At 40.8% G+C, this 20,571-nt stretch overlaps 1 protein-coding gene across 2 annotated transcripts in view; it reads right to left on the bottom strand.

Moving 5' to 3' along the window:
* Positions 1–2,696: 2,696 nt before the first annotated feature.
* Positions 2,697–20,571, bottom strand: part of GDA (guanine deaminase) — a 48,381-nt gene continuing 30,506 nt past the window's right edge. For both annotated transcript variants that reach the window (XM_032798152.2, XM_032798153.2), the window contains 7 exons: positions 16,775–16,882; positions 14,597–14,694; positions 11,687–11,754; positions 11,070–11,216; positions 6,697–6,815; positions 5,920–5,947; positions 2,697–5,131 (listed from right to left, as the gene is read on the bottom strand). In XM_032798152.2, coding sequence (XP_032654043.1) covers positions 5,061–5,131; positions 5,920–5,947; positions 6,697–6,815; positions 11,070–11,216; positions 11,687–11,754; positions 14,597–14,694; positions 16,775–16,882 — 639 coding nt within the window. In that variant the 3' untranslated portion in view covers positions 2,697–5,060. The remainder of the gene's footprint in view (positions 5,132–5,919; positions 5,948–6,696; positions 6,816–11,069; positions 11,217–11,686; positions 11,755–14,596; positions 14,695–16,774; positions 16,883–20,571) is intronic.

The raw sequence follows: 20,571 nt of genomic DNA, 5'->3' as shown, positions 1-20,571 counted from the left end.
AGTGATCACTTGTGCATAATTCTCAAAATCTTGATACATAATTCCTCAGTGTGTAATTAATAGTTCTACGGGATTTTTGGTTTAAGGAAATCCATGTCTACTGTGCTTCATAGCTGCTGAGATATGGAACGCTTTTATGCCTAAGCTTTGCAAAATTATAAAGCAGAGAAAAATATGTTACAAAAAGAAGTGAGTCTTCTCTGCATTTGTGTACTTGCTGCCAAATGCATGAATGAGGCATTTCAGGATGGTCTTTTTAAGCACAAAATAATAAGTGTCAGTGAAGCAGTTACGTTGATTTATCAGGCCTGTAAACATAGTAATAGAGTCCCATAAAGCACAACTAGCATTTCGATTCTAAAAAAGATTGGTAGTTCCCATAAAACAAAGCTATACATACTAAACAGGCTTTACAGATTACTTCTAATCTGTATGTCAGAGATCTACTGGGCAAAAGGTAACTTCTGTGCATCTCACTACTACTCTGCACTGTACTATGATCCTCACCGTATATGTTTTACATACTGAGCGGGCCAGGTTTATCAGTCAAACTCTGAATCAGATGGTGATTAATGTAAACACAAGGCCACTTTATTTTGTTTCAGCAATACATGGATGCTCATTCAGCACAATCCAAAACAAGCAGAACAGTGCAAAAAGCAAATACTATTATTCCAAATATACTCCCCCCTCCAAGATACACTTAATTAGAACAGAAACGAGGGACTGAATAACATTATTTCTGTTCGGTGTTTTCCTCAGAAACAGCTGAAAAGAGAGAACTGGAACGTATGTACAACAGGAACCAGGCAGACAGGACCATTGGCCAGTTTCAGCAAAACTGGCCCAAGGAGGTGCTGGGTAGAAAGGGGTGTGTTCCCTAAGGAGAACAGCCAATATTGCTACCACAACCTCCCTCTAGATTCCTGCCGAGGGAACAGCTTAAGTTGCACAAGAACTTCCCCAGAAGGACCCTGTGAGGGGATGTGCCGAATCAGCACATTGCTCATACTGCCCCGCACAGCTTCTTGTGTTGTCCATGGCTGCTGAAGCCTAGTAAAGGTTACATGACTGCTTTGCACAGCTGCAGCCTGGTCCCCAACTGAATGTCCTAATGTTAGTCACCTACACTAACAGTGACCTACATCAGCGTAGGTCACTGTCACCCTGGAATGAACCTAACCTACTAGCTTGGAACCTTACTGGACATGGAACAGAAACATAAAGATAAAGAGGGATAGTCTCAGTGCAGATTCTCTGGGATAGGCCTCCACCTCACAAAAGCCACCACCATTCCCTGATGGCAGTCTCAGCAGACAAGCCTTTGAAGGCTCACCCACATTAGAAAATGTTATCGTGTTTCAACATGACTGGGAACCCTGGAGTTAGATGAGACGATGGTGACCATGACTTCGTGGTCAGCGTAGACTAGGACAAGCCATGTTAGGGCATTTGCCTAAGATGTGGGAGACCAAAGTTCAAGTCATTGCTCCAATGACTATTTATAACAAGTGAAACAAGTTCAGCAAGAGAAAGTGAGAGCTACCCTAGACTGCCTCATAGCCCCGTGGTCAGGACACTCTCCTGCACTGGGGGATACCCAAATTCAAATCTCTTTTCCACATCAGGCACACAGGAATTGAACCTGGGTCTTCCCCATCCCAAGTGAGTACTCTAACCACTGGACTAAAAGTTATAAGGAGGGCACCATCACTGCCATCTTCTAACCCTGTCACCATCAGCATTTTGTGAATCTAGCCCTTTAAAAATATCTGAAGCAAAACATTACTAAATGAATTTTTTGACATCAAATTTTTTGAAGTTTCTGGGTTTGGGTTGACTGAAACCATATTCTTTTTATTTTTCAGAACTGCCAGGGAACCAAAAAATCAGTTAGTTATTCACCTATTGCTAATTATAATTCTCTGGATATTCTTTGTTTATATAAATGTCCAATTCCCTTTTGAATCTTGTCAAGTTCTTGGCGTCACTGACTTCTGTGGCAATGAGTTTCACAATGTATGAAAAAGAATGTCCTATCAGTTTTGAATGTCCCACATTTTAATTTCACTCAATGTCCCCTTGTTTTTGTGTTATGAGACAGCAAGAAGTTTCTTATATACCTTCTCAATATTATTAATTATTTTATATTCTGGTTTCATGTTCCCTCTTATCACCTTTCTATGGAAAATAATCCCACGCTTTTCCATCTCTCATCATATGAATGTTTTTCTAAGCCCTTGATCATTCCTGCTGGTCTTCCCCTCTAATTCTGCAATATCCTTTTTGAGATTGGGGTGACAGTACTACATATAGTATTCCAGATGAGGCTGTACCATTGATTTTTATATAAATGCATTATAAAATTCAAAAGCTATACATCTTGTCATGCTTTATGGATTACTTATGGGAACACTTAAAACTATACATGTTTTGAAGTCCATGTCTGATTATGCTGGTAATATCTCTGATTTTTTAGAATTGAAATATTCTTTAGAAGAACTCCAATTTACTTTTGTCCATTTATGTTGCTTTTTTGTTGTGCTTTGCTGTCCATACTACAGGCTAAAATTAAAAGCCTGTTTCCACAGAACTTTTCTTAATTCAATGAAAATATTTCTATTCATATCAGGTTTTATAAATCTATTAAAAGACACCCCCCCTCCAGTCCCCACAACCTACACTTGAGCATAAACTACTTGACAGGGTTCTTTTAATTCTTTCTTTACTAGCAGAAATTACACTCCAGCAATGAAAACATTCAGTACAAATGAACAAATACAGAATCTCTCTCTTCAGTCTACAATGCCTTCTGTTGGCAAAAATCACCGAATAATATAAACATTAGGCCAAGGCAACATTTTAAAGTGCAGATCACCACTTGCTACACATGAATAATTCAAATAATGCTGCATAAAGCATAGGCAATATTTAGTAGCAATTTCATTAATAATTAAAAGCAGAAGTTTAATAAGTGACACAGTAAGATAAAGACATACAATTTCAAATAGATTCCATTTATAATAAATAATAATAATAAAAAAAAAGTGCTGGTCTTAACATAGTGCACATTAAGCATACTGGTCCAGCAAGCTAACCTCCCACAACCCATCTTTTTTTCTGAATTGCATGCCGCCATTGAACATAAATGAAAGACACAAATAACATCACAGATTTCATCCAGAGTCTGGGTAGACAACTGGAAGCAGTTGGTTATATGTGCATTAGAGGTTCTCTCACCATTTGTAGTCTTTGGGCCAGACACTCAGCTGAAGCTCATTGTACTATGGCAAGTTACACTAGCTGAGGATCTGGCCTTGTTCTTAGTTCTGTTTCGTATCTTCCCTTTATGCCTTGTGGCCAGCTCATATTTTGTTTGTGGTGTATTTTTGTGGGGGGTTTGGTGCTTTGATTTGTCTTTGCACAAAATTGCCTAAATAAAAGGGTGCGGGGGGTTGGCAGAATTTCACAGAAAACCTTGGATAGGAGTAAAATTCCACAATGGGATCCTCAGTGACTCTTCCCCAAATTGTTCTGCTGTGTTTGGCTTGCAGATTTTTAGGGATCCTTTGGAGCTGTGGTGGGCAACCTGTGGCCTGCAGGCTGCTGCTTACCACAGCTCCCGTTGGCCAAGAATGGCGAGCCGCGGTTACTGGGAGCTGCAGGCGGCCATGCAAACGTAAACAAACGGTCTGGTGGCCCGCCAGTGGATTACCCTGACAGGCTGCATGTGGCTCACAGGCCGCATGTTGCCCACCACTGACCTACACCAATGGGAGGCTTCTCCCATCCGCATAGGTACTCCACCTCCCTGAGAAGTAGTAGCTACATCCACAGGAGAATTCTCCGGTCGACCTAGCGCAGTCTATGCCTGGGGTTAGGTCGTCACTCAGGGGTGTGGATTTTTCAAATCCCTGAACAACATACAGTTATACTGACCTAATTTCCTATTGTAGAACTGGCCTAGAGGAAAGGTCTCTGAGGGTATTTACATTCAAGGGCACTTCCACTGTGTTCCAGAGCAATCATGAAAAAGAGGCATTAGGCCATCAGAAGGTAAACCAACTGCCTAACCCCAGAGGCAAAATGGCAGAGCTAAAACATAGGGAAATGTGCTCTTCAAGGGAAGAGTTTAATCTCTCAGACCTTTTCAAAGATTAAAGGGCAGCATTAAACTGGAAGCGAACCAGACTGGGATTGCACCTGCCTCTGTGCTCAAACACAAATAATGGTTCCTGACAAGCACTTGCAGAAACAAGTAAATCCTATACATTTAGACTGCTCTGGTTTTGCTATTAAAAATCCATCTCCGTTCAAAACTATATTCTACAGGAATTACAAATATTGTGAACGCACAGGGAATATTTATGGATCCTCTGTTTTTAGCCACTCTCATAAAAAAGGAAAAGCTTTTTATACACAACGTCTTGATAATTTGGAAGTTATGACTGTTGGGGTGGGAGAACTTTCCCTTTCTGGTCTTAAAAAAAAATATGTATTTTCTTTACCAAAAGAAAATTTCTGATTGCAAAAATCATTGGGCCTGAGTCTGATCTGTCACCAGTTTAAGTCAGGAGTAATCCCACTGAAGTCAATTCAGTTAACTGGTATAAATTGCTGTGTGTGAAGAGAATCAGGCCCAGAGGTTCTAGGCTTAGAACAGAACTAAAAACATGCAAGGTTTGAATTCCATTTGGCTCTGGCAATCCATGAGCTCCAGACAGCTGCACGGTTTTCATTTGAAACCTCTGGTAGAGTAGGTATACTGCACTGGCTTTAATCTAGCTGCCCCTGCTTTCTCTTCTGCCCACCCCCCACACCCCACTGTTCATGGATGTGACTTGTAAAGATGGACGTAAAAGCCTTTTTTCTTATATAAATGTGATCATGTTGGTAAGGTAAATTGTAATCTAACAAGGCTCATAATCATTTTTCAAAGTCATAGCATTAAACAAAGAAACTGAGGTGTCTCTCTTGACAATGAGGCACTGCATTTAACCAATCCCTTCAAACTTAGATGCAGAATGATCCATAGAATGATTTGCAGAACGGAAATGAAGTTATACTGAACTTGAAAAAGGAACCACTTGCTTGCCTGCCACATATACTTCATTAATATTCCGATCATCACCTGAAACAATAAAGCCAAAAAATTTTTGCATAAATCTTTACATCTTATGCAACTAGTGTAAGTGACACAATACTCAGCATCAGGTGTGGAACTGATCACATCCAAAGACTGCAGCACACAGCCCCCTCTTGGACTGAGAAAGGGTTCATGTGGCATGGGCCTTCTATTAGGAAGATTTCCCTCCCCTCCCCTAAATTTTAAAAGGATGAAACTGGCAGTGCTAGTCCTGTAGATCTAAAGGCTGGTTTACACTCAGTTTTTGCACTAATTAAAAAATTTGGTTATTCAAACAATTCCATTAAATTGATGCCAAAATTGAGTACAGGCCAGCCCCTAGTCCAGCCAATCGCAAATAAAGAGTATGTATGTTTTCATGAGAAGTGACTTCCCATCTTTCATGTAGTATGCCTTTGTTCTCAGCAAGAAAGGGCATTAGGCTTTGTAGACACTGGGCAAGTGATTTGTGTTTAAAAATGTGATTTGTGTTAGCATTAATGCCCTGTTAAACACCACTTAGCTTCCAGTGTGTAGACAAATAGTCATGGTTAAAAACCTGCTAATTGGTTGGGTTAATCTTAGCCTAGCAGATCACAGGATTTTGTGTAAAACATATGTTGTGTAACCACATAATATAGCAAAAATGCTGTACTTCTCAATTCTTATTTAAACATCTGTGATTTTAAAAAAACAACAAGGAAAGGCAATCAATCTCCATATTATGTCAGAAGATTATCTAGATAAGTATGAGATAAAGAGAATTTTTCTGTATAGTGAAGGCTGGGACGTACCTAGATACAGGAACTTCTGGATAATATCCTGAAAATATGGAAAAAGCACAAATTTCAGAAAGCAGTTCCTCTCCTCCCAAAACACATCTGTATGAAACTAAAAGAAGACTGCAAAAACAAATTCACATAACACATGCTTTTTAACTGTAAAATCAAAATTTGATGTATCTATTTGCTAATAACTATGTATGTTTTATCTAAAGAGGCTATATCTCTTAGAAGAGCCAATATCAGAAAAATGTGGCACTAGAAGTTAGATAATACTTCAACAGGGATATTGTTCAATTCATAACATTTCCCTCTACCTGCTCTTTTGTCTTCGCACTGATCAGCTAATAACCTTGTTTAATTTGCCCAGAAAAATCTTTGTTCTTTTTTCGTTACTAAATAAACCCAGCTAAAAGATTATGCTAGATTAAAAAACAAGTTTTATGTCACTGGCATCAACAGGTTCAAATTCATGACACTAGATTACAGTGGAACAGTCCTAGAGATTAATCTGCCTATTGTTTTTACCAGAGGTAATGGGATAATGTCAACATTCAGGAGCAACTGGTCATTAGGGGCTAATGGGGCTAACCCTCACCCATGTTGTCAATGAGTAGTGTGGCTGATACACTGTAGGGTGTAGCACCCTGGCTGTCAGTTAGGTACTCCTGGAAGAACTCCTGCTGCTTTAGCCCCGAATGCTACAGGACACCGTCTCCCTCCTGGATCTGCAGCTTGCTCTTTTCAGTAACTTTCTGAAGCATTTCAATAATTTAGTGCTTTGATTACCTCAAAAGTATCTCCAGCAAACAAGTCAAAAGGACTGTCTGAAGCCTTGGGGTTGATCAGCAGTGCATCAAATTCTTTGCCAACTTCAAAGTTTCCAATCACATCATCTAGTCCTAGGACTGTGTGTAAAAAAAAAAAAAAAAAAAAAAAAAAAAAAAAATTAGTTAATAAACGAACCTCTGGTTTGCTGCACATTCTGCTTTGTACCAGTGTCTGGCAACTTGTTGGAGATCTATGTCTAGACAGAAATCTGCAGATGTTTAGATTGCTATGACAAAAAGCACACCTTTAAAATAGCGAAATAATGTAACCTCTGAATTCTTGAGACTTTTTTCATTAAAAAAAAAATTGTTGGTATTAGAGAAAAATGATAAGTAAGGGAAGTGAGACTGAAATTTATAGCACCTTTTAAAATTTTCATTAAATGTCTTTTTGTTTTACCTTTTTAACATCATTCTATGTCTAGGTTCCACTGTGTGATAAAGTGATTGATTGCTCATCCTAGGTGTTTGAAATTAGAATAATCAATCTCTTACATTTCCAAAAGCACTTTAAAACTACATACTTATACCAAAATGCAGCCACTTATGGGGCTAACATGGACATAATACTTGTATACCTCACAATGGGGGTGTTAGTTCATTAATGTCTATAAAATCCTCTGAAGCTGAGCTTCTCTGGCAGAGGATTACATAGACTAGAAAGTATTTATTATGCTCATAATGCAGATATGTATTATTCTGGAAGGTGCAACAACCAATAAGCACCCAGAACATTATGGTTAGAGAAAATTTTGACCCAGGACAATGGAGCACACCCTAACTTTTTATTAAAAATGTCACGGAATGTCTAATGTCCACACAGAGGAATTGTGTTACAACATCATCTTACACAATATGAACCCACTCAAGCATCATAGGTGCAAATGTTGTTTTTTTTTAAAAATTGAATGACATTGGCAATAGAATGGGCTTAAACTATAAATAAAAATTGGTTTGTGTACTCGGACTAGCTTTGCAACCCGCCCAAAAACTGTCCTGGCTCCCAGAGGCTTGCACAACATCATGCTTCAGAAGGTTCACTCTATCCTGATTTCCCCCCCCCCCCCCAGTTCTGTTCTAACAGATCCTCACATAGTCAGCTCATGCATGGTGCTGAGTGCCATTAATAGCAGCTGAAAGTGCTGAGTACCTCACAGAAGGAGTGAAGCTCTAATTCTTTAGCATGAGGGTGCAGAGCTAAACTGACCCCGCGAGGATTTGAACATGTGGTGTGAATAGTTTAGCTATGGCAACCCTGAACACAGTGTGGCCTCCCTGCACCTAGATCTGCATGGGCAGTGCCTGCATACAGCCCCACTGATTTTCAAGCATTTGCCTGTGCAGAGCCATTTGCAGGATAGAGGAGATGGCTTAGGCTCCAAGACAACTCCTGGGCAAATTCCAGTTATGTAGTTTTTACTTTTTGCCTGCAGACTTATTGTCCTATATGGCCAATCAGATAAAACATTGTTCACTTACAGCCTGATTCAATGTCTAATGAAGTCAATGGAAAGACTCAATTTGACTTTAATGGTGGGGTGACCAGATGTCCTGATTTTATAGGGACAGTCCCGATATTTGGGGCTTTATAGGCTCCTATTACCCTCACCCCTCTGTCCCGATTTTTCACACTTGCTATCTGGTCACCCTATTTAATGGGCACTGGATTAGGCCCTTTACTTTTAATGATGAATGTCTACATAGATTGTAATTAAGGCGGACGTGTGCAGACTGCTTTGGAATCTCTGGATGAAACTGTTCTTTATAAAGTCATTAGTTATCAACTAAAACACAGCAAAAATTCTGTTAGGACGTTACTGAGTCTGCAACCAGTTTATACTTTTCTGGTCCATCTCCAACTGATCTAGTATTCTGCCAATTCATTCAATTGGGTAAATCTCACAAGAAGGTACTGGACATGAAATCTTGCTGAAAAGAACTCCAGAGTCTTTAAAGCTGTATGTTGTCTGCAGAACTGTTTCTTCTGCTTGGACAGCAGAGCATGAAATGAAGGCCAAACAGAGGGCTGTAAGGCTTCTTTTATTTGTTAGCAGGATCCTTCTCCTCCCACCCTCTTTTTTTTCTTTCTTCTTTATTATTTTGAGCCTCGTACAGTAATATAAAATGACAGCCCTTTGATTTTTCAGAGGTGCTAAATGTCCACAGTCCACACTGAAGTTAATGGGATTTGCTCAGCACTTCTAAAAATCAGGGCTTTTGCTATTTTAGTTTCCTTTGAAATGATCTAGGATAATTTAAAGTTTATATGAATAATTCGTAATGTGAAATAAACTTTCCAAATAACCCAAAATTGTCTTGGAAGGCACTGGGATTGCAGAGGGTGTAATATCAACACAGAATCTGCTCTTTTGTTTTGAGAGCTACACGCATTTCACAGCATTCTAGAGATGTATTTTAAAAAAAATCAGAAATGATAAAATGTTACCTTTTGGCGTTTAATTTCATTCAAAATCATGTTCCATAAAGCTATGTCTAGACCGCTACTAGCAACTGCAGCTGGCCCAGGCCAGCCAACTCAGGCTCACAGGGCTTTGGCTGCTGGGCTGTTTAACTGCAGTGTAGGCGCTCAGGCTTCTAGGATACTGCAAAGTGGGAGGGTTCTGGGCTCCGCTTGCAGCTGGAGCTCTGGAAGTCTACACTGCAATGAAACAGCCCTGCAGCCCAAGTCAGCTGGCATGGGCCAGCCGTGGGTTTTTCTTTGCAGTTGTAGACATATCCCTAGTTCACCTGAAAGGGTATAGTGAGATTTTTCTCTAATGTGCTTCATGCAGTTTCTATGTTAAACACAAGAGGGCGCAAAAAGATCAGTAGTCTCAGCAGTCATATCTAATAAAAGAGAGTAGCACATGTCAACAAAAAGAAATCTATATAATCCAGTTTCCTAAACTGCAGAGGTCTAAGGGAGATAGGGGAATGTGTAAATAACTAATTTTAGAAAAAGGAGATTCAATAAAATTAATTTTAAAAATCAATATATGACATAAGCCCTATAATGGTGTGTCTCTTTAAAGACACTATATTGCTGGAACTTGAGAACCTCATGGCAAATGTAGACTCGTGCAAGATGTGACTAATGACAATGCCTCTGCTAGTTAAACAGTATTAATTCTGTACCCATGTCTGGGTTTGCTTTCCACTGAACAGTATAAACTATATTAAAAACCTTATTACAGAAAATATGAAGTGTAAGTATTCATTCAAAACCTAACTAACTGGAACACTGGATATGCTGGCTATATTGCTATAGGTTAAAGACACTACGGAGTCTCTCAAAAAACATGTTGCATATGTTGTTTATACTTCCTTGGTGCTCAGGTCTCGCTGAAAAGTGATTTGAAAAGAAGGACTGTCTTGTGAAAAAGATTCTGGCAGGCAGGGCCATACCTACCTATTCTGGGTCCCTATGCAGCCCCCTCATGGGGGGGGGGGGCAGGGCTTGGGGGACAGAGGGGAACTACCCCCGGCACTCACTGGCAGCGCAGCTGGGGCCAGGCCACTGCACTTTCTGCTGCTGGTGAATGCAAGCCCGGCCCTTCAGCAGTCCTCAGAGGAGTGGGGTTGGGGGTGGGGTGGAGCAGGGGCGGGAAGAGGCTGGGCTGGGGCACAGAAGGGTTGGGGGCTTTGGGGACAGGGTGGAGTGGGGACGGGGCTGAGGCGGAGCAGGGGTGGGGGTGGGGAAGAGGTGGGGCAGAGGCTGGAGCAGCACTCAGCTGTGCAGGGCACCAGGACATGTGGTGCCCCAAATTTCCTGGTACCCTATGCAGCTGCGTACTTTGCGTATGGGTAAGGATGGCCCTGGTAGCAGGACTCAAAAGAAAAAAGAAAATACATGAATGTGATGACAAATATAAGACACATGGTTTTACAGCAATTGCACAGTGTTTTGAAGTGTTGGCTGCTGAGAATACAAAGCATTTTAAGTTACTGCAATATTTAGAAATCCATCATTCGCAAGTGAAAGAAATGTCTGAGGATTTTTAAAAAAATGGAAAAAGTACCTAGAAATTAACAAGATTCAACTTCTCAAACTGGCTATGTCAAAATGAATGCCCTTCTGACATCATATGGTTCATACCACTGCAGAAAAACATATCTTTCTCTGCACAACAGATGTGATTGTATAAGTTAGCCAGAAAAAGCAACCAAACTGAAAGCAAGGCCATTGTCAAATAACTCCATGTTGTTGCCAAAAGTTTTACAATGGAGGAGGAATCCTAAAAGCTGGCCCTATTTTAAGGATGGAGGACAGTAAACTGCAAAGCTGTAATCAAAGCATCACACACATTCTAGAGGAAAAAAATGTTTCTTTACCTTGACTCCCTCCAAGAGTTGCTAGTCTGAAAGCCTCTTTAAGAGTTAAGGCTGCATTGTTCACTTTATTGAGTAGAAGGGTATTAGATGCAGACATTGATCTCCTGATAGCATCAAGCATAGAAGATGAATACCCACCAGCAACATCTACAATAGATAAAAATCTTAAAAATTAGCTTTTGGGGATAATGATCTGGGTGGAAATTGTATGACTTTTTAAATTTAATATTCTCTAATGGCAGACGAGATAAATAGGGAAAGGTTCATCATTACGCCCAGTCTTCAATGAGTTTATTGCCCAATTCCTAAAGAAGGTTTTTATGTGTGCATGAGCATCTCTATAAGGGTAATACAGATCACATCCAGAATAATATAGATTATTTTCCTACAATCTAGAAAATAATTCCAGACCCCCCTTCAGTTCTTTTTTGACTAGTGGAACTTCATTCACTTTAAAAACATTTTCTCTCAATTTTTTTGACCCATTCTAGATGCAAAGTAATGGAAAATCAGGCCCACTGGTTGAGAGAATGTTAGTGCTTTAACGTGAATATGTGGCTAGCCATTTGTGCACTAAATAGGCTCTCCAATAAGTGATTCCATAGTAAATTACTAACCTGTGCCAAGACCAAGCTTCACATTGTGCTTCAGAACATTTTGTACGTTTAAAATGCCACTGCACAACCTGGATTGGAAAGAAACAGATCCTCCATGACAAACACAGAAAAAGACTAAAGGCTCATTCCTGCTGCATTCAAGCGGGGGGTGGGGGGGAATGGATTGTCTTAGTGACAACAGAAGAAGAGGGCCCTAAAACAGGTCCATGGTAATGGCTCTTCAGTATACAAAACACTTCCCAAAATGTATGTAGCGCAGAGGTGGGAAAACTACAGCCCATGAGCCATATCTGGCCCGCGGGACCTAGTCCTGCCCGGCCCCTCCCCTGCAGAGCCATGCTGCTGCGCGGGCAGTGCGCTGAGCGCTAGAGCTGCGCACTCCTGCTGAGCAGAGCAGCAGGCTGGCGCAGCAGCCAGATATGCTACTCTGCTCGGCGTGGTAAGTGGGCCGGGGCCAGAGGGTTGTATAAAGGGTGGGGGCCCCCAGGAGACAGGGAACAGAGGGCGGTTGAATGGGGCAGAGGTTTGAGGGTGGGCTAGTCGGGATGGGGAACAGGGGCAATTGGATAGGTGAGGGGTCTCGGGGTGGGGGTGTGGATGGGGTCAAGGCAGACAGGAGAATGAAAGCAGGGGGGTTGTATAGAGATGGGGTCCCGGGAGGGGGTGTTTAGGGGTAGGGGGTCCTGAGAGGGGGCGGTCAGGGGACAAGAAGAGGGGCAGGGTGGATGGGTCGGGGTTCTGAGGGGGGCAGTCAGGGGACAGGAAGTGGGAGGGGGCAAATGGGGGATGGGGGCCAGGCTGCTTGGGGAGGCACAGCCTTCCCTACCTGGCCCTCCATCCAGTTTTGCAACCCCAATGTGGCTCTTGGGCCAAAAAGTTTGCCCACCCAATGTAGTGGATGATGCCTACGCAATAGAAATAAAAAATTTGTGTTCATAAACCTGAATCATAAAACCTTTATCATTAAAAGGATAAAATAAGAACTCAGTATGCCATTTTTGTATTCACTGAGTGCCTCACTTACTGAAAATCGGCCTTAATATATTCAGAAAGTAAGACAGCAAAGAAGGCCAAAAATCAAAAGCAGAGATGAAGAAATGTAAATTACAAACTGGCCATGTGTAACTTAATGCCATAAATGATTCAACTGAGCAGTTAGGGAAGGTTCCATGGCAGTTGGAAAGTGGTTGATGAGGGATTACAGGGCGTCAGGTGCACTGAAACGATTGCTTGAATACTTGGCCTGTCACCAGGGACTGTTTTGGGGCTGAGACTCGTGACAACTTTCCAAAGACTCCATGAAGGGATGATGGCTACATTACACAAGAGGGCAGGAGCTAGAGGAGAGTAAGTGGTGAGAGAAACAACTGAGGAGACTATGAGTTAAGGCAAGGAGGGGGGCTAAATTCCCTGCTTCTTTAATTTACATGTCTTCCAGCCTTTGGCATGAAAATAATACCAATAAAATAGGACTGGTTTAGGGCCTGAGTTTGATCTTGCTTATACCCATGTAAATACACTGAAGTCTATAGGAGCGGCTGAGTAGTTTTGAAAATAAAGACTAAGAGCTTAGCTTTAGGCTTCCATTTTTAATAACGTGGCCTTCTTTCATATATAATGTGATATGTTGATGTAGAAAGTCAAGATGGTTGATTTATAAATATGAAAAATAAAAACAAAATCCCATTATATGATAAAATCTGTTTCCAGGAGAGCAGTTGAAACAAATTAGGGATTCCTTATGGAGCCAATTAATTGAGGCTTGCAGGGCTTGTCTAGTTCTAGGGAAATTATGCAATGCTCTCATGTAAACCCACTGCACTAGAGCAAAATAGGGCTTGCCCCTGTGTGACTTATCTTGGTAACATGCACTAACAGCGTTCCCAGGGTAAGTCACACTTGTGCAAACCCTACTGTAAACAAGCATGGAACTAGCTGTGCAAGAACTGGAATTTCTGTTTCATGGGCAATTCCATGATACCAAAATCTGTTTGTTTTCTGTCCAAATAAGAGAACAATCAGAAAACCAAGAAATTTCCTGTAAAGTATTTTTGTTTTGGAGTCAAATGTTTAGTTCAAATGTTGATATTTTTATATTATAATAAACAATAAATTTTGAAACAAAAGGTGGTTTTGAAATGAGACATAACATTCCATTCCAATGAGAACATGGTCAGAATGCTTCGTTTTGTTGTTTAAAATAAAATTTAAGCAAAATCAACACATTTCAGGAAGCTTCAATTTTGACAAAACAGCATCTTTCAAATGAAAAATGTTCCATTGGGAAAATGTTGATCAACTCTACATAACACAAACCTCACTAATCTAGACAACCCCTCAATATGCAACATTCTTCCCTTGTACCTTCCCCAAACTGCTTGGCCGTGTCAGCTGGGTGCTATTCAGTCCCACAAGGAATATGTGGAGAGAGTGAGGGAACAATACATGGGAATTTCCTGTAAACCAGAGGTGAGAGTGGGGGTTTCCTACTAAATCTGTCATGTGCTTCAACAAGGGCAATGTACTAAAAGGGGAGATATCCCAGTTCTTCAGGTCAATGTATGACCAAAGAGCTCTGTCAGCACAAAGCAGTTCCTGTTCCACATCCTGCAGCAATGGAACATGAGCAAGTATTCCTCACTCTAGTGCAGGGGTAGTGAGTAGGCGGACCGCGAGCCAAATCTGGACTGCCAGATGCTTTTGAATGGACCCCAAAATCTTATCATGATTATTGGTGTTTTATTATTTTATTGGGAATCTGGGTCTTGACTATAACTTGACCAAAAATAATCGACTATCCCTGGTTGCCCATGGTCCTATAAATCATGACATTTAGTCACTGCAGGTAGAATTGACAGCACTGAACCACAGTCCTGCCTAGTGTATCCCATTAGCTATTTCTTTACTTACGAAAAGTTTGAATTGGGGCAATGGGCAATTGCAGCTCCTCGAAGACTAAAAAGTTTCAGCTCTTCATCAGAGAGATGACAGCCATGGGCCATCACAGTCTAGAGAGAAACAACATAACACAGAAATTACTTTTTTTGCCTGTGACTTTAATATTATTTTGTTTTTATTATCCACAATGCCATTTCCCATTGTCAGAGGTGAAGTGTGTATTAAGGACCTGATCCAAGACCTATTGAAGTCAGTGACTTCCCATTAACATCAGTGAGCTCTGAATCAGGCCTTAAATGATTAATCACTTCCCTTGGCTTTCTCTCCTTGCTTTAGAGGAAAAATAGTAGAGCTGACTCTTGCACTGGCTCTATAGCTGTCGCACAGGAGCCACAAGGCACTGGGCAAGAATTCCCCAGGAGCATGAGCAGTGTAGGTCTGATTTAATCACCATTATGCTGCACCCCTCACAGGTCCTGAGATAGGGAATATTCTGGGGTACACTGAGGACAAGAGGATAGCACTAAATACTACAGAGATTCTGGGCTATTTTCTAGCAACTTGTTTCCTGCAGTCCTGTCTTATGTTTTGCACAAGTATATCAGCTCTGGAATGTTTTTAAATTAAAGTTTGGTGTGGAAATTAGTTTTTTTTTCTTTTTTAGCCTCCTACAATGTGGATTTAACAAAACACAATTTCTTAACAACAATATATATAAGATCCTACACCTGTATGCTTTGTTATTTAACAGGGACATAAACTCTCCAACCAACAGTCTGACATTTCAAAATATAACAAGTATCTTTCCCCAAATAAATCTGTTGTTTTTTTTTAAAAGTATCTGCCATCAACTTTAGAATGATCAGATTTCCTAGAGGAGTCAAAGGGCTATACTGTCCATTTCACTGTTTTAGAGCACAGTATGTTAGAGTGCCCAAAAAATTAGAATTGCTTTTCTAATTTTGGTAAAGGGCTTGCAGCATTTTGGATCACAGTAGAAGTGTGTTGATGAAGTATTTGTTTATCACACACTACTTTATGACTGAGGCATGCCACCTAGCCTGTGAAGGTGTCAGCATCCAGAAATACAGTAAAAGTTTTGGACCGTGATATTTTGCATGTTGAGTACTCAAAATTTACATGGGCTTCAACTCAACAGAAAACTTTAAGCATATTCTTGACTTTAAACACTTGAATAATTCCACCTGGGTAGTCTCATTGGAGTCATGGGCTGGATTCTCTATTCTGCAGAGTCTACCTTGAGCCACATAAATATGCCAGATGCCCCCTCAACACCTGGTGTAGGAGTGAGAGTGGCTATGGCAGAGTGGAACTCTGCTAGGCCCAGTCTTCTGCTGACGAATAAGTTACAGCTGTTCCCTTGAAGCCCTAACTTGTGCAAGGGCCATCTGGCTCAGGACTCCCGAAATTCAGACTCAGTAACACAAACTGTATTCACTGATAAAGCAGAAGTTAACACTGCACCCTTAAAATATGGTTTGGAAAACATCACGCACCTAAGATGTGTGTGGAAAAACTGGAGAATTATATTGCCACTACTTCAAACAAACATGTATATAAACAAGTTTTCATGCAACATATGAGGAATTTGTAAACTTCATTTGAAATATCTTGAAATTGCATGTCTACTACTCAGTGAAAAAAAAGTGTGGGTGGGACTACTAAAAAAAAAAAAATTAAAATGTGCAATTCATAAAATTTTAAAATGAAGTGGATCATGCACAAGTCAATAGGCCAAATCCTCAGGCAGCAGAAAAGGGTAGGAAAACTACAATAGCAGGGTAGCTGGAGATTTCTCTGGGGAAATCCCCAGATGCTGCATAGTCAGTTCTAAATTTTTTGCTCTTGTCCTTTCCCCACCCAACTTCTCTAGGGGAGCATTACAAACCAGACTGGGAGCACAAATTGTCTTTACCTTTGTACTCTCCTAAAGAGTGCTGAGCAGAACTCTGGTACACCTGAATATTTAAAGCTTTCATTGTCTGTTATCAGTAACTATCCTTATAGTAAATTATATTTACATTATCTTCTCTCAGATTTCATTGCATCTCCTTGGATGTACAGCAATGCAACTTGTTCAAGCCTAAGGGCAGTGAATAAAATTCACCAGTATATTGTCCATATTGATAAATCTCGTAATTTATATAACAGTGTGTTCCTTAATGCTACCTTGCTTGTAAGTAGCTTGGTTTTATCATATAAATCAGTATAATCTTTATAGTCGGGAAACATTTGCTCCACAAGTTTGATTTCTCCATCATTCTCGCTTATATGACTCTGTAAGGGGAAAAAAACAGTAATCAGTATTTGCTTTTTTATTTAGATTTAAACAATAAAAACTGACCATACAAATACTCTGGGTGGCCAAACAGTTAACTAGACTTGCGACTGTGATGCTGGCAGACTAGGTGTCAGTTTATGCCAAAGCCCCAACCCTCAGTAAACACTGACAAATAGATAGCTGGAAACCAGTCTGGCTTACCAGTCTGGTGTTAGCATTGTTAAGATAAACATTACAGTTGTAAGAATGTGTTTGGGGTCTAGGTCTTATGAATAGTGCAGGATGCTGCATGTATTGATCTCACTCATAATCTCTGTAGTACATGCTTTGCATTGTAAACATCTGTAATTGTGTAACTCACCGAACAGGAAAGAAGCATTAGTTAGTGTATAGTGCTGGTCATGCAGACAAGAGGGCCTTTGAAACCAAATGAGACACTGTAAGACATCACAATGCCAAATACTTTATTTGCTCTCCCCACTCACGTGAAGAGGAATCGGGGCCAACACTTGTTCTATCAATTTGGACTCTGGGGAAAAGGGGATGAAAATCCCTGATAAGGAGAAACTGGATCTTTATGCTATCTGGAGTCTGAGGAGCAAAGATTCCTAAACATAAGCAAGAGATCCTCATGCTGTTTGGCATGGGTCTGCCTTAAAGAACATATAGAGCTGCTCATTATAGAAGCTCATATTACCTTTTCTAAATCTAAGACTGGTACTTATTTGTGTGTGTTTGTTTCCTATTTTAACCTTGTAAATAACTCTCATGTCTTTCCTTAGTTAATAAATCTTTAGTTAGTTCATTAGAGGATGAGCTACAAGCATTGTTATTGGTGTGAGATCTAAGGTCCAAAATTGACCTGGGCTAAGCGTCTGGTCTTCTGGGACTGGGAGTAACCTGAATATTTTGTTGTCTTTGGTGTAAAAAGTGACCATCTGTCACAGAGACAAGATGGCCTGGGTGGCAAGAGAGATTGGAATGCCCAAGGGTACCACCTGCGACCCCACATTAAGGCTGTATAGTGCCTGAGGAGTTTACTCTAGTTACTGGGTGGATGAAATCCAAGTATAGAACATGCAACCATTTGGGATTTCTGTCCTATTTTTGACGGTCTGCACTGAAGTTGGCACTCATGGTCATGAGCTTCTCCAGACAGCGTGGAAACAATCATAGAACGATGGCTAGGCACTTTCCCTGCAGCAGCAGGAAAGGAGCAGAACACAGCTAGGGCATTCATTCTTATCAGCACACTACATATGCTAACAAACTTAAACCAATACTTTATTTAAGTCTGTTAGCATATATATTGCTGTTTTACCTTGGCCAGTTCCAAGTCAAAGGCACAGGAGTTGGTGATTTAGTGTCCTCCACCCACAAATGGTGCTATGAAGAAGCTGACTGAAATCTGTATGGGCAAGAACTAAAGGACCTAAGTGGCCTGGTTGAGTGAATAAATGAAAGATGCACTTTTGGACAGCAGCTCTTGTGGTTTTGCAGGCTGAGCAGCCTCTGTCCTTCCATATCTGGCTACATGCCCTTGGGATTTATTGTTTTCTATTCCGCACGTGACACTTCAGCTGCTATTGTTTCCAGATGTGACCTCCATGATCTGGAAAAATGTCTGATCATGAACCTGGCGTTACAAGATGAATCTAATACCAAACAATAAAATAGGGAAAAGATGTAGGTCTCTGTCTAGAATAATATATGAGGGAGTTCAGTCTAATTATGCAACAAGAAAACTCAGTTAACCAGTAGTGAAATAAATAAATTTCCCCTTCTAATACTTAGAGCTATGTTAGACCAAATATGGGGCTGAAACACTGGGGGAATTATTATTGCATACAAGTCATTGTCTAGAAACAATGCACTATACCTGGCTGAAAGAGAGAACTCAAAGATCAAGAAAGATTCTCTTATAAATCTTTCCTCTTTACATTTCCTCTTCTTTTCTCCATTCATATCTTCCTCCCCTCTCTGCTCCTTCCCTTTTCTGGATGCTTGTGTGTGGTAGAGGTGATGGTTTTATGTTTTGTGTGTATTGTATTTTTCAATTTTTAGGAATTTTTCACATCTGCAGAGCTTGTTGCCTGTTTTGTTCCCAGAGTTGCGCGGTGCCCATAAACCAGGAGACATACACAGACTTTGTTCTCCCATGAAGATTTTCTTTTTATTAGTTTTATTTTTGACAAAGGAAAACAATTTGGGGTTGAAAAAAATGTATGCTTTATTCTTTGTTTATGATGGATAATATCCTCTTTTATAGTGGAAATAGAGTGAGATTTGAACAAAGATCCAACAGATGGAAAATCAGTTGCATTTTACAGCTGACCTCAGTGTGTTTAAGCATTAACCTGAATGTGTGCCAGTATGCCCTCAATGACTAGACTCAAAGGCGCAGTCACACCAACATAGCTAAAAATTAACCTCTTCCTTTTAGGCTAAACAGAGTCATGTCACTGGCTCCATCTCTGCTGTTACATAACAGATACCAAAACTTAGCGGGGAATGGTGCTGGCGTATAGGGTCTCAGGTATGTGGGGTGATTTATTTATTTCCCAGAATCTCTTTTGGGAATAGTCATGTACGTGAAATAGCTGGTACTTATGATTATGCTATTTCTATGCTGTTTACTACATGTTTGCTCCTGTGAGTAATCCCCACAAGGTATTTAGCCAGCACATGAAGGGACAAGTCAAGTTGAATGGCCAATTAAGGAACAGTTAGCTCACAATGGACCCTGGAAAACATCTGTCTACATTTAATGGACTTTTCTTGTGAATGTTCTAACTACAGTATGGATGGGGGTGATGGACATATAGCTTGCCCATGTGAATCCAAACACCATCTTTCACAGTGAGAACAGATTTCCCTTTACTTGGCAGAAGCTAAAAGGACCTGGAAACATCTCCATTTTTGCCTCTTTCCTGTTCTGGCCTCTTTCCTGCTCCAGCCTCTGGACTATGAAATATACTAATGGGGGCATTCTAACCAAGGGACTGAGGTCCTTCCAATGATTTGGAAGCAACCAGAGACTTGACTTAAGCCAGCAGTTTATTCCATCACTGCTACAAACCTGATCCTAGAACTTTGCAATCATTTTGTGCTTAATTCCTTTAACCAGAGCCATCCCTAGGTTTGCCATGCCAGCGCCTTTCAGCTGGCTAAATTCACAATCCCAGCAGCTGGACTCGACTCTCAGCTTCCCTCTGGAAAGATAAAGCAGCTGCATTTCCATTAGCTGGTTTTGCTTTCCTAGTGCCCGGCGGAAAGCAATACTTAGATAATGGCAAGCTGGCAGAAGCTTAATCTGGACATAAGGGAGGCACTGACCGTGTGTTAAGGGAAACGAGGGAAGTGATTTGTCCTTCCTATCCTTTCAATTAAAAAGTTTTCAATTTGAGGTGATGCTGGATCCTGAGTGACACCTGGAAGTACAGGTGGCACTAGTGGCCCAAAGCATCATTTTACAACTGTAGTTGTAAAATTTTAGGCAGGTAAGGGGGGCGTCAGGAGACTGTGGGGGCCCTGGGCTGGGAGGACTCACATGGAGGGTCATGTGGGGAGGTCACGTGCCCCCACTTGTGTCCCTCCCATGAGTGCAGTACCGGCAAGAAATTATTTCTACTTGCACCACTGCCCAGCACAGCAATCCCAGATGCTACAATAGCCCCTCAAGGTC

This window comes from Chelonoidis abingdonii, chromosome 6 (assembly GCF_003597395.2).
Source record: "Chelonoidis abingdonii isolate Lonesome George chromosome 6, CheloAbing_2.0, whole genome shotgun sequence".
Lineage (NCBI taxonomy): Eukaryota > Metazoa > Chordata > Testudines > Testudinidae > Chelonoidis > Chelonoidis abingdonii.
The sequence above is the reverse complement of the archived record's forward strand: the minus strand, read 5'-3'. Positions and strand labels throughout refer to the sequence as shown.